At 35.4% G+C, this 15,438-nt stretch overlaps 1 protein-coding gene across 3 annotated transcripts in view; it reads left to right on the top strand.

Moving 5' to 3' along the window:
• The window catches only part of LOC114249309 (protein turtle homolog A), a 99,860-nt gene that overhangs the window by 50,963 nt on the left and 33,459 nt on the right, over positions 1–15,438 (top strand). For all 3 annotated transcript variants that reach the window (XM_089738728.1, XM_089738727.1, XM_028182828.2), the window contains exon 5: positions 8,787–8,897. In XM_089738728.1, the coding sequence (XP_089594854.1) occupies positions 8,787–8,897 (111 nt within the window). The remainder of the gene's footprint in view (positions 1–8,786; positions 8,898–15,438) is intronic.

Here is a 15,438-nt window from a genome sequence, read left to right on the forward strand (position 1 = left end):
TCTGAGTTAAGTGAAGCAATACGTAACTGTTAAGTGGGGGGTTGCAGCATTGTAAACGTAAGTCATCGCTTCGCTTCGCGCTACGGTAAGCCGGGTAGTCCTTCCACAAACCGGTAAATCACTTTACTTAAACAACCACAGTTTACGAGCACAGATACTCTACAAACATGCATGCCTTATGTATCTCGTTTGATCGATGCCGACACGGTTCTCGTATTGATAAAAGCTTTACGTTACGTATCTTTATCGGGGCAAGCTTTTCGTTTATTTCCAATACAATTAATTTCAGACAGCAATCTGAGACCAATGGAACTTAGACTTATTCGAAACTAGCTGACCCGGCAGACTTTGTAGTGCCTCAGTCGATAAATAAAAGACCTAAACTTTTGTATAAAATAAACTTGAAACAAACAAAAGGAATCCGTCCGACGGGGGACACATATAAGGGAAAACAAAATTGTTATTTTTATTTAATTCCGAGCATTTTCATATTTATCTACCTTTTAAAGCTTCTCTGGACTCCCACAAATAATTCAAGACCAAAATTAGCCAAATCGGTCCAGCCGCTCTCGAGTTTTAGCGAGACTAACGAACAGCGATTCATTTTTATATATATAGATAGATAGATTTTTAGCCCTTAAAACAAAGTTTGAATTTGAGACATGCAAAATTTACGTAGAAAGAATATCGAAAAACTAAAAACCCTGATTGCTTTAATTTTTGGTAAGTAACAAAATATTATTAAATCATATCAATGTCGCTAGAGTTAATAGAGCCTAAATAGGAAATTACCAAAATTAGTCTCAAAGTGAAGTCTCTCTTTCGTTCATATTTCGAGGATGTTATGTTTGCGCGGCGTCACTTCGAAACACGCCGAAGTTTCTCTACATAGAGAATGTGATTATGCTGCGAACTTTAAGTGAATCGCTCGACATGAACTAAGAGAACTTAATTGTTCGATATAAAGGGCTTAACTCAAAACTTTGCTTGTCTTCGATCTGACTAACGCTTCAAGTACAGTATATCGACACATATAAAATATCTCAACGTTTAATTAAAAAGTTAAATTTTTGAGAGAAAAAAAAACAGATCATTTTTTTTTTATTGCTTATATGGGTGGACGAGCTCACAGCCCACCTGGTGTTAAGCGGTTACTGGAGCCCATAGACATCTACAACGTAAATGCGCCACCCACCTTGAGATATAAGTTCTAAGGTATCAGTAAAGTTACAACGGCTGCCCCGCCCTTCAAACCGAAACGCATTACTGCTTCACGGCAGAAATAGGCAGGGTGGTGGTACCTACCCGCGCGGACTCACAAAAGGTCCTACCACCAGTAATCATTTGAAACTCGATTCATTTATATGCTAAAGTTTTCGTCAATATTAATAATTATGTTCGTAAGAAGTTAAAACTGAGACCGAAACATTGCAAAACTTAACAATTATCGCAGATCTTCTTCAGGAACCCTTTACGAAATACTTCGAATTGGAGAAAAACTTGGAGCGCTCGAATACGGGAACGACAAGAATATAAAAAGCAAAACTGTAGCCGCAGCGAAGCCGACGTGCGCCAACCATTCGCTGAATTAATAAATGAAACACGAAATTTGAATTTAATGAAAAAAGTTAGCGGGCAGCTGAGCGTATATCGATTATCTTTACTCGCGAGACGCCGTGGAATACTTAAGACTCATTTGAATGCTTCGATGAATGAAGTGCCTGTGAAGATCTTAAATTGATCTAAATGAACGAAAAGAATGCTATCAATCACTTCATGTTGCTTACTCTTTTAAAAAAAAGGTATCCAAATTTTACCTGTGCTTATTGACATAAATGGTTAAGACAGTAAATAAAAATTGACGAAAAAAAAAAAAACTTAAATGAATTTAAAACATAATTAAAATTATTCGAATTTAGAATTTATTGCCAGTCAAAAATAAATTACGTTTGAAATGTCGAATTTGTAAAATGGCAACTTCACGGGTACAGACCTATTGTTTTTGAGCTCAGAATAAAAGTATTTTTTTAGTAATGGCAGTCATGATCGTACTCCTCGAAACAAAAAACATTTTCACTGGTGGTAGGACCTCTTGAGAGTCCACACGGGTAGGTACCACCACCCCGTCTATTTCTGCCGTAAAACAGTAATGCGTTTCAGTTTGAAGGGTGAGGCAGCCGTTGTAACTATACTTGAGACCTTAGAACTTATATCTCAAGGTGGGTGGCGCATTTACGTTGTAGATGTCTATGGGCTCCAGTAACCACTTAACACCAGGTGGGCTGTGAGCTCGTCCACCCATCTAAGCAATAAAAAAAAATAAAAAACCTGAGTGCTAAATGTCTTGATATAGGGACTAGACTATAACTGAACAATTTTTTCCTCGAAGTCGCAACTAACAAATACATATAGGTATAGATCACAAGCGCTGTCATATCAATGGGCTTCAATTACCACAAACTTACTTTAGATGATACATTAAAAGAACGATTGAAACGTAACTACACACAGCTACACTAGATATAGCATGAACTAGACAAGAAGAAAATTAAGTAAAAAGAGATACTAATTAGGTACGTGCAAGAAATACAATTAGCTACACATTTACACAAAGAAAGTTTCATTAGAACGAACTTCAATTACATTTTAACCCTACGTATAGAAGAAGCTACGTGGCATTCTCGTAAAGGCTCATATAAAACGGGTGACCTATAAACTGGCGTCGTTTACGAACAAGCACCTCATACTCTATCGATCCCTTATTACGTAGTATCATTAGCGTCCGACATCTTTGCGATAGCTACGTCATCACCGTTTCATGTGAGTAAGTTATCTTGACACATTCGTGAACAATAATAGGTTTTCAGTTTTGTTATATACAGCGATTCGATTCCATTTGACATTTAGTAGAGAGAGAGTATTCTTTATTGTACACCAAAAAACAAATAAACAGTGCGATACATTAAACACAAAAAAGTACAATTGGCGGTCTTATCGCTAAGAGCGATCTCTTCCAGACAACCATCAGGTGGACAAGAATCCTTTGGAAACGAACTACGCGCGGTGTACCATTCCAGTGAAATACATATACATATATGTACACATACATACACACATACATATCTCCGTAAATATACATACAATTAATACAAAGTATTATAATATAATAATAATATTTTAAAATAAAAAAATAATTAAATTTTGCTTCTTTACACATAAATAAGAATTATGCTATAGAGTTATGCTAAATATGTTTAAATTTTATTTGGTATCTTTATAGAATGGTTTGGTTTTTTGTTTTTCAGAATTTCCAAATATTATTTCGAATAGTTTACATGGCTATAATGTGGTATAATTTGTCTTTATCGAACATTGACATAAACGATTTGATGTGAAACGTGAAAAAGCTCTGATTCTAATTGAAGTACTTTAGCAGTTAAAACTAATGCACATTTTATAATTGCATAAACTGTTTTTTTAATTAAAACATACTCAAAGCAACCATTATTGTTATGTAATTGAAGTTCACCGGGTCACACGATCGACAGCAAAATTTTACAACCCCGAGCGTGTAGTTGCTGCATTATTCAGTAGCTATAATCTGTCTTGTAGCCCTATGTGCGATTTACTGCCGCATTAAACTAGCCTTATAACTTATAGAGTTAAATGACGATATCGAAATAATAAGATATATGTGAGCTCGTCCACACATCTAAGCAATTAAAAAACAAAAAAAAGCCCTAATGAAGCGTGAAAAGAATGAAGCAAGTGATTCTGAAATCTCCTTTAAACCGTCGCAGAGCCTACTACTAGTGCAGGATTCATCTATACTGCCCGAAACTGCTGTGTAAATTGTAATTACCAGAGATTCCAGAGATTTCTATTTTATACTAATCGGCTCTAGTATTGACTCCCCTTCTTGATATTTCTTGAGCAGTATTTTATCCTTAGTGTAACGTGGTTTTAAGAATATCCTCCGCGGTAGACAGCACTTTGACCATGACTACGTTCATGATCGACAATGACCACGTTCCGTCGTGAGCTGTAAGTTCATTTATCTCCCAAGGCTACAAATAAACATTTAACAACAAGTTCTGTTCGTTAAATTGTTATTAATAACTTCGATCCTCAATTACTCCGAAATTGCAAGTTCTAATAAAGTCAAAACTATAAAATCGTTGATTCCGATAATTGAACACGCAAAACAGCATCAACAATGAATCAACTGCAATCTAATAATGAACACTCGCAAAATAAACGCCATATCGCCTCCAAACGTCATTTAATTGACGCTGTCAACTGTGAAATTCAAAATTGGATATTGTTCCGTCGGTCAGCGATTCCGCTATTGAGGGCCAAGTTGGCGAGCGGTCTCCCAGTAATGACTACTAACTAGCCAGCCGGATTCGGGAGCATTTCGTCGTTCGGCTACTTTCTGCCAATAGCTGAAAGGATTTGCTATTATTCGGTTTTGCGGTCGACCCTCCGGGCCGTCGGCGACCTCTTGTTTTGTTTGTACAACCGTAATTAGAACCGTTCGTCATGTTGTGTTAGCAGGTTCCGAAGTGTTCACGTTCAGTGGCGATTTTCGACTATTCGTGGTTTGTTTGACATTTATTTGTTAAGTTTTATGTTGCGTTAGTTGTGTTGTCTGTACCGTACAGACTACGAACATTGTTAAGTGTCATATCTATATATTAATACGTGAAGCAAAAACTTTGTATCCCTTTTTACGAAAATTGAGGACGGAGGAGTATGAAATTTTCCACACTTCTAGAGAATATAGAGAAGAAGTGCACAATGCTATTTTTTTTTTTTAAATAAAAGATATATTAAATCAATAAAGAAAACATTACACACACTACATACCATGTATTTGACGCACACACGCATGCATACTATTTATTGTCAAACTTTTATTCTTGACGTCTGTTGTCAAATTGAGAATAGATTAAATATTGTTTATCTCTGTTAATATTTTTTATAGTGTAGTCTTGGCGAAATTTGTGATTATAGAAGTATAAAATACAATCATAACAGTGCACAAACTTACAATTCCAATTAATTATAGTCGAATTTCGACTACTGCGGGACGTCTAGTTATGATTACTACACATCACTTAAAGCAGTTTAATGTATGGTTTTTTTTTCCTTCAAAAAATTTTACATTGAATTTTACCACATAAATATTAATTTGTAGTAAAATTCAGTGTACAATAACACAGGTAGCTACATGCTACCTAGGACAGATAAATTTTAGGCATGCATACTTTTGTGTTCCACTTGTGTTTGCAATGCATTCATTAATAATGTAAGTAATGAATAATATAACCAAAGCATTTCTTTCATAGCAGAACATCTTAATCCATACGAATCTAACTATACTCTAAAGCTTATCAGTATCAATCATACCCAAGCGAAAATTCCTCCTCACGTTTTTGTCACGCAAACCCTGCTCAAAGGACGAAAGCCCCCATTGTGTTGACATGTAACGTTGCATTATTCAATTGCCTGATAGTATTATAAGGGAGAATACAGGTCCGTGTTGAAGTTACGTGCGACACAAAGCATTTATGAGCGACGTAGGCTCCGTCGTAAACTGTACTAAGTGAGGGTGATGCCGCGCCCGAGGACACAAATGGGATCGGTGATCATTTTGTATCTTAACATAATTTGGTCCATAATTTTGCTTCGCGTACAAGCACAAAAACATAGTAAACAGAAAACATGCATTACATTAAATACCGCGTTTATTATTATCAATGTTACGAATATGTACTAACGACTAAAGAGTTCCAAAAATATTTTATTGCCTTCAAAGGAGAGTGCCTGTATAATTTTTCTAATGAAATACGTACTCAACAAATGTTCACGATTGACTTCCACGGTGAAGGAATAACATCGTGTAATAAAAATGAAACCCGCAAAATTATAATTTGCGTAATTACTGGTGGTAGGACCTCTTGAGTTCGCGCAGGTAGGTACCACCAACTTACCTATTTCTACCGTGAAGCAGTAATGTGTTTCGGTCTGAAGAGTAGGGCAGCTGTTGTAACTATACTGAGAATCTTAGAATCATAGAAATTATATCTCAAGGTGGGTGGCGCATTTACGTTGTAGATGTCTGTGGGCTCCAGAAACCACTTAACATCAGGTGGGCTGAGAGCTCGTCCACCCATCTACGCAATAAAAAAATAAAAAAAATCGAAACGTGGATTGGTCCACAAGTTTAGATCGCTCAGCGAGCTATGGAGAGGGCCATGCTTGGAGTTTCTCTGAAGGATCAAATTTGGACCGAAGACCCGACAGAGAACCAAAGCTATCGACATAGCGCAGCGGATTAGTAAGCTGAAGAAGCAATGAGCTGGCCACATTAACCGGGCAAGCGATAACCGTTGGCATAAACATGTTCTTGAGTGGAGACTGCGAATTAGCAAACGTATTGTAGGACACCTTCAGGCTCGGTGTAATGACGTCTTATGCAGTTGGAAAAAGTTGGATGAGAAAAGCCGAGGCGATCAATGGTGTGTAATTGGAGAGACCTATGTCCAGCAATGTACTGCTTTAAGCAGATGATGAGGTCGATGAAAGGGAATTCAAAATTCCGCCCACCGAAAAATGAGTGGGTCGTGGACATCGGCAATGCCAGGAAAACAGCCAAGCCTTTGATGACGGGCATTTGTAAAACACAAATATAATACAATACATGAACATTTGTCATGACATGTACCTTATATTTATCAATACAAAGCGATAACAAAAGGTTTATCGTATTCGGATTATCACGTCAATTGATAGCGTCGTGTATTTGACAAGTTAATATTCCATCGCTTGTATGTACATAATATGTAATAAACACGAAATGTCTAGTTATTGTCCTATTATTCGAAGACTGTAAAAGTACAAATTTATTTTGACAAGAGATAAATTAATTTTTTTTTTAAATCTTGTAGGCTCCTTAGTTTTATGTGCCACATTGTACGATCACGGGATTCTATAGACAACATAACCCGAATACCATCCATTTAAAGACAGTCGAAGTCTCAATTATATTGTGCAACGACCTCCAACTGGAACGCCTGTCTGCTTCGCGGCGAAAATTGGATTGCGGTAACTACCCAGCTCCGATTATGATTATATGTAATATATTACGATTATACAATATTAGTTTATGAAAATCCACCCTCAAGAATTTAAAACACTATTTAATTTCACAACAATACATTACTTCAACACTCGTGTCGACTTTTTGGCGGGAACGCGAGGAGTGAAGTTGTGTGATTTATTTTATTTTGTCTATTTAGTGTTTCTTCGGGTTTAAATGTGTAATAATGGTGGTTTATTAACTGTTTAATATCTGTGAAAGTACACAAATGTGGGAAAATGAAACAAAGCCGCTGGACGCAACTTCTCGGGATCCTCCAAAAAGTCCACTGAAAAAATCTTAGTAAATGACCACCAATCTTAGTAAATGAACTGAGGTTATATTTCATCCCATATCATTTCATTTAATTTCATCCCAATTGATTAACGTCTAAAACTAATCATTTTCATTTCATTTCATTCCATAATATCATTTTTCATAAAAATATGAATAATATAAATTAAAATAAGACATGACTTAAAGGTCTCAGTTACCAGGTCATAAAATCTCTTAAAAAATCAACACTCGTGTAGGTAAATATATATTTTTTGCATATACTAGAGAACCAGCTTAGGACACAACTGGTGTTAAATTATTACCAGAGTCTACAGACATCACAACCCGCCCCCTTTTTCACTTTCTTTCGTGAACATATGCTAAGAACATTTTTCGTTAAAGCAATTGGTACTTGCTTGCTGTTTTCGAAAACCTGCATAGCGACATCGTTTCATACGAGAACATCAGCCGCCTCAACCTTAAGAACAGCACGATTCCAATTTACTTATGCGTGTTACGTGTTTCACATTTCAAATCACAATCTCAAATTATTAAGGAACTTATAAAGCACTACCTGGTCCGACAAACGTTGTTTTACCATATAAATTATTTCGAGGAAAGATAAATAACCTAGATACCGACTGCAGCACCATCAGCCGGGCTGATTTGTAAATCGAAACCATTCTCGAATCCACCTGAAGATACACAGTAAATTTCATTAAAATCGATCCAGCCGTTTTGGAGGAGCTCAGTGACAAACACACGCACAGAAGAAATATACTTAGTCTGGCCATAAATACTGTTACAATTAAAAATTAAAAAAATTCTATTGCAAATAACATTTATTACTTTTACAGTGTGTTAGTTTAATACATAAATATAAAACAATTTAAAGTATGAAAAGCTTATTCGAAGTAGTCTCCATTGGCTGCAATACAGTCCTTTAAACGTTGAGGCCAGTTATCAATAGAAGCACGCACTCTTTCCATGGGAAATTTTTTCAAAATTTGCCAATCGTACGGATTGTTTTAGGGACCCAAATTATCTTGGCGTTTAGAGCAAGCCGTACTCTCTAAAACTGACCATAAATCATAATCCAGCGGATTAATATCGGGACTAGACGACGGCCAGTCTTCAGGTCTGATGAAGTCCGAAACGTTCATTTCCAACCAAGACTGCGTAGACCGAGTTTTATGACCTGGCGCCGAGTCTTGCTGGAAGGACCATTAAAAAGGACCATATATTATTATAAAGATTGAAATTTCCATCCATATTAGCGCATGATACTCCAGAATTACATACAACGTTGCGAATATTCAATTTAACGTAAGGTATATCACATATTGAATGCTCCTTTTTGTTTCAGTGCCACCGCATCAACTCATTCTGTACGATAAATCAGGACGAGACGTGTCCGGAGTCGTAGGACCTTTAGAAGAGGGCAACGAACTCGTTCTTATCTGCGAAGTGAGAGGAGGTAAAGAATCTGACACATAATCCTTATACTTTATGTAGGTACATAACAAACAAAAAAACAAAAACTGTCCTACTGACTGACTAAGCCAATCATATCTCGCACACTATTCATAAATGGAACATATTATGATAGTGTAACTCAAACAAACTGTTTTGGACACTATAAATTCATGGCAAGACCATATCAATACGGAATAAACATAGGTTCTCTCCCAAGTGGGAGATGAGAAATTAAAGCGATTACATTGATATATCACTGTTAAACTTACCGATAAGTCAGTCCGTGAGAGATCGGCGCCAAATGGCACCCGGTGTAAAGTTATCTATCGCCCGGGGATACGCTGCGGGGGGTCGATCGCAACTCAAACACAAAATTGCTACCCCCTGTAACTTTTTTATTGCGTGAGTTTATACGACCATAAATAGCGCACAATTTTTACCATTTTAATATCTCCAACTTCAATAGAACAATCGTGTTCTAGCTTAGAGGTTTTCAACAAGATTTAATTAGCTTTTTGAAGTTATACTTCTTTAGGCGCGTTATGAAAAATTGATGAGAGTGAAATTTTACAATGCGCGCGCACCGTGACACAAAATTAACAGAATGAAGTTGCCCACTAAATCGCTCATTACAATACGACCGACGTAACTTGGCGAGTCTGAATATAGCCGCAGGTGAACGTTCCGAACCGTACCGAGAATTACCGAATTTATACGATGTCAAAAAAAGGGATGTCCAATATGCGTGTTTGAGGATGTTGTTTAATCGTTTTTTTTTTTTCAAATCGATTAAAATTTAAATTCAAAAAAAAGAAATAAATTTAGCAAAAATAAAGTATAACTTCTTACGCACGTACATAAGTACACGCACCCTTTTTTTTATTGTCCTTCGCCTGTACGTAGGTTGTGTGCTTGCAGCAAACACTTTGAAAGTAATTTACAGTCACTTAAAAACGTTTGATGACAATACAATAATTTAATAAAACTATTTTATTTTTCCGAATTAATAAATTAAAATTCAGATTTAGAAAACAACGAAATATAGACATTAAATATTTGAGTCAAAAACATTACTACTTATATAAATAAAAATTTAGAACGGTTTAAAAGAATTATCTAATTTAAATAGGATGATTTTAATTAGATTTCGTTCTATGGCGATCTAAGTCGGACTAATTTGTATATTGCAACATACTCGTAACTCAGTTATACGATAATTAAATTATGTCTAAAAGAGTCCATTCTTCCGTTTCCTAGTGTCTTTTGATTAAGTTAGTTGCAGGACCCAAGATAAATTAGCTTGCCTTTGGATTTGCCGACCCTCATCGGTGAGTCTTTTCGTATGAATGTGCTACACTAGACCTACTGGAGTATTAGGAGTGAGTGCTGTTAACCTTTAAGCTGGTCAGACTATTATCGTTAGATTATGAACCAGGCAAATTAAATGATCAAGATTTGTTGAATTTACCCCAACGCGTAGAAGCAACTAACAGTATCTTAAAATAAAAGTGGGTTTTACATGTAGTATAAATCTTAATAATACGAGATTCTAGTCGCAAACATATTTTCCACTGAAATTCAAAGGCTATTATTTATTACTTGTTCAATTTAGATATCTAAATACGTAGTATTAATTTCTGTTTCTTTAACGAGGATTTTAAAATTGTCATGGCTAAGCCTCGCGAAAACCTAACCGAGTTCTCAGCGGGTCGCGATTCCGATCCGGTAGTAGATTCATTCGCGAAGCAACTGCTCTTGAGTTGTTAGGTCTCCTTCGGAGGCGCTCGGGCAGCTGTTAGCAAATCCCACCCCTCCTGGCTGAGCCTTTGCTCGTCCACCTGTCCTGGTGAAACTGGAAAGGCTTACGGAAAACTAGTAATCCTTCAATCATAAAAAAAAACCTAAGAAAAAATGTCTCAACTCGACCGCATTGTGTTTTCGAATTACGTTACGACTCCCTAAAATGTGTTTCGTTTTTAGTAAAAACAAAAATCATAATATCGTAAAAATAAAACGCGTATGACTCCCGAACTAAAATAACAGTGAACGACGCGATATCAATCAGCGTAATATAATAATAATGTTAAACGAACGCTGTGATCGCGTGAGCGAAACAGGGTAAACCGAATAACGATTGGCTGTAATGCACTAAGTAATTTACCGCTCTTTTCATCTTTAAAAATCGATATCAATTTCTCCCTCGGAAAATATTTAATATACCCACATTTGAGGTCCATCATTTTGCTTTTTCCGTTTCGATCTTGCACTGCACAGAGATACCGTGACGTGATTCTTACATTACAAAAATTTAATCAAGTTATGTCAATTAGATAAGACCTAACTCATAATTTCGGTAGTTTAAAATCGAAAATGCCACTTACTAGCCATTAATAGTACGGTTTACCCTATTACGTACAAAATGATGGCAAGTCGAAAACCTTCTCGCATAATCCGCGCTTAATCCTCCGTAACGCTTAATATTTCGAGTTGGAATTATGCATAGCCCAGAGGATTAGCGGGTTGTCATCCCGTGTCGCGTCCCGAACGACTTCGCTACATCACTTTCATGGTCGGCTGTACGTACAACTAATTGAATCCATAATTTACTCATAATAATTAATCTTCGTTAGCCCAATGGATAAGACGTTACCATATCATACGGTAGTAGGCGATGGGCGAGGTTCGGGCTCCAGCCCGGAAAAAAAAAAGTCATACGGTAGTAGTTTTAAATACACCGCGGCAGCCCCCCTACCTCATCCGGGTTCTGACCTCGGAGGGGATCGGACGTCGGGTGTAAGAGTGCAGGGGAGTCGTTTAGTGGGTGGGCCCTAAAATCCTTGGGCCCGCGGTCTGCTCACAACACCATGCAGAGAGTGAGTCTCACATACCCCGTGCGCCTCTTTTGCGCGGGGATCTCGTAGGAGGTACGGCCAGCTACTCGAAAAAAAAAAAAAAAGTAGTTTTAAATACATAGATACCCGATGCATTAAGGTATTTTTGGACAAACGAAAAAAGCTGTTTGTAGAATGTACAACGAAAAAAAAAGTATAATTAAAAATTAAATATAAACTGAAAAATGCAATATCATTTTATATTAAAAAAAAGAATCAAAACTAAGCATGATCTAAAAGATATCGTAAAGAACGTACTAGAAAATATTTTGATACGTATCATAAGCACGCGACATTAATAATAATAGTTAATTAAGCATTGTTAGAATTTATTTAATCAAGAGAATATCAGAGACCTCACAGCTATACTTAGAGTAAATTACATCACGTTCAATGCCAACGTAATCTTCTCGATATTAAATGATCAATATAATAAATAAAAAACTCATTTTCAATTAACTTTTTACTAGATGAACTAAAAAAATATAACTTAGAAATATTTTCGCTACGGCACGTGTCTGCTACAAAGTATGATAATTAATTTTAAATAAACTTCTTAAATAATTATGGGATTTCGCACTAATGCTAATACGTAAGGTGCTTAAGAAAACGTAACAAAGGGGATTGCCCACTCTCCATAGTGTGCTAGACCCAAGATGGACATCAAATATTACTATAAAAATGTACTGATTCAAATTCTTAAATGTATTGGATATCTAAAAAATATATTGAAATTGACGCCACTATTATAAAAAATATAATAAAAATAAAAACTCGTTTTGAGGTTAATTTTCTATATAAATAAGTGTCGGATTGTGAGATACTTCAAGAACTTTTCTTTTCTTAATGTTTAAGATGTTCCTAATGTATTTTTATCCAATAGGGTATAAAAACACACTTAATTCTTTAAATATCTATATTTTCTTCATCTTCATACACAATTAGTATCATCTAAAAATAGCAAAGGAGAGCATATACACGGTTTTAAATCTCGGTCAGGGTAAAACCACAATTCACACAATGTTTTTTAGTCGTAGTATGAAACGTTATTGATAAAAGTAAAATAAATCGAAGAAAAATCAAAACACATCCATTTTGTACGCAAGCACAACACCACAAGCAGCAAGCGAAGTATCAGTCAGTCAGATTAAATTCAGTGTTGTCAGTATAAAGAAAAATAATTACATGAAATTCATATATCGATTATTTTTTTAAATAACCGATAATTGATTTATATCCTAATCTTTTTTTTACGAGTACACATTATTTTTTATGTTTTTGTTTTAGTTGTACATATTTAAATAACAATACTAGTAAAGCTTTTTTTATTGCTTAGATGGGTGGGCGAGCTCACAGCCACCCTGGTGTTGCTAAGTGGTTACTCGAGCCCACATACATCTACAACGTAAATGCGCCACCCACCTTGAGATATAAGTTCTAAGGTCTCAAGTATAGTTACAAGTTAAAGTCCAATGGGTATGTCTTCGATGTTATTTTATGTGCATAAAATCCATTAAAATCGTTTCATCAATGATAATACTTAAAATGATTTATTTATATGTTTTATTTATATACTCAAAATATTTACTTCATACGTAAAAGGATTTGAAGCTGGCAATATTTTTCCCGCAAAAATAAAAATCCTTGTTTTTTCAATAGAGTTACTTTTTTTAAACTACTTATTGTAAACTATAGTGGCGCTTATTTGCAAGAAAGTAAATGCATATTTATTTATGACAAAATTAATGCACTAAGTATTTTTTCTATAATCTATTGTCCGCTTTGGGCCTAAAATGGGCCATCCCCTTTCCTCTGCAGTATTTAGTTTGTACCGTAACCCATAGAAATAACGTAAATTGGCATGGTGGTCCATTATATAGAAAATGTAGGTAGAAATCTCAACTGAATCTCGTAACTATTGTATCATCTATTAAAAACGAAAAACATGGAAACAATTTTCCATACGACCCATTATCATATTATATATCAAATAAACTTCTTAAATAATTGTGGAGTTTCGCACTAATGCTAACCTAAGGTGCTTAAGAAAAAGAATTGTAACAAATTCTCTCCGCAGTATTTAATCAGTACCGTGGCCCATATAAATAATGTAAATACCACCATTATATAGAAAATGTAGGTAAAAATCTCAAGTGAATTTCATAGGTATTATATCTTCTATTAAAAAGGGAAAACATGAAAACAATTTGCCATACGACCCATTATCATTTAGAACAAATTAACTATTTTTTCCTTAGCCAAAGCTTGGAGTTATTTTGAGAAATAAAAACTGTTCACATAAATATTATCAAACAATCATAATATGCAAAACAATTAAGATTCGATTAACATAATAGGTTACCACTAATTTGAGGTCATTCACTTTTCACGCTATTTCCACGTTCCTAACAAGCTATAGTTGTGCGCAAGTCTTAGGGGAGTTAACTGGAAGAAGTTCGGAATAAGTGACGTAGAATGATGAATATTGCAAGACCCGGAGTCCGCTGCCACGATAATACAATTATAGCCTGGTGAAGCCGAAATTACGTTATCTGCAGAGGATCTTACTTCAGTTAATTAGGTATATAAAATGTGCAGTTGTGCACTAACTAATATTACGCTAGTGTTAGTGTACGCTTTTAACTCAAACATGCGTTCTAGTTGAAAGAATTTGACAATATTTACAAAATAGAATTGAGACTTCCACATTTGACTTTATCTCATGTATTTCTATAGCTTTTAAAATCGATTAACAGGCTCGAAATCCAACAGCGAAAATTGTGATCTCCGTACCATAGATAATGGATACTGTAGCCATTAAAAGTGCATTAAGTTCAGTGCATGTGGCAACATTTTCCCAAAATTTTATTAAATAAAATTTCTTATTTAGCGAATCCTGAATTAAAAACACTTGAGGCAATAAAGTGCCTTGAATTCCCAAATCTACCGGCCAAATTGCAAAGTCTCCTTTAAGACAACGATTATTAGTTACTAGTGCTAAGTATTTTATTTACCTACCCAACTAACACGTTCAATAAATAAAACATAATAATTAAATTCGGCTCCAAAGTAGCTCATAATTGGTTGTTTGTCATTAGGGTTTTTCAAATTGAATTTGTCGGCCGAGTGAATTGTCATTTCGAAAAGGAAAACTTTGCAAACAGTAAGAACTCGTGCAGACCATACTACCAATTTAGTGATATTCATTGCTGGGTGATCACATAATTTCCTCTGAATTATTAAAATTTCATTCAAGCATAAATATAAATTTTGCACGCAGTTATTTGAATGATAAAATATTGATGATTAAGACTTTGATTTCCAGATAGTTCCTGCTACTCATTTTTTCATCATTGGATTCACTTTTCGGTATTATAATAATTCGCTTCTATACAAAATACTAACTTGTCAACAATTAAGTTTTTCTCTATTTGAAGCATGTATATTTTTTTGCTTTCTTGTATCGATCTATGTAACAAGACTTATTTTGGCGGAAAACCAAACAGTTTTATTTAATCTACTAGTTTTATTAAAAATAAAGTTTATAGCACGAAGAGAGGACGGTCGATGGGGCATAAAGATCCTGGAGTGGCGACCACGTACTGGCAAGCGCAGTGTGGGACGGCCACCTACTAGATGGACCGACGACCT

This window comes from Bombyx mandarina, chromosome 25, assembly GCF_030267445.1.
Source record: "Bombyx mandarina strain Sakado chromosome 25, ASM3026744v2".
Lineage (NCBI taxonomy): Eukaryota > Metazoa > Arthropoda > Insecta > Lepidoptera > Bombycidae > Bombyx > Bombyx mandarina.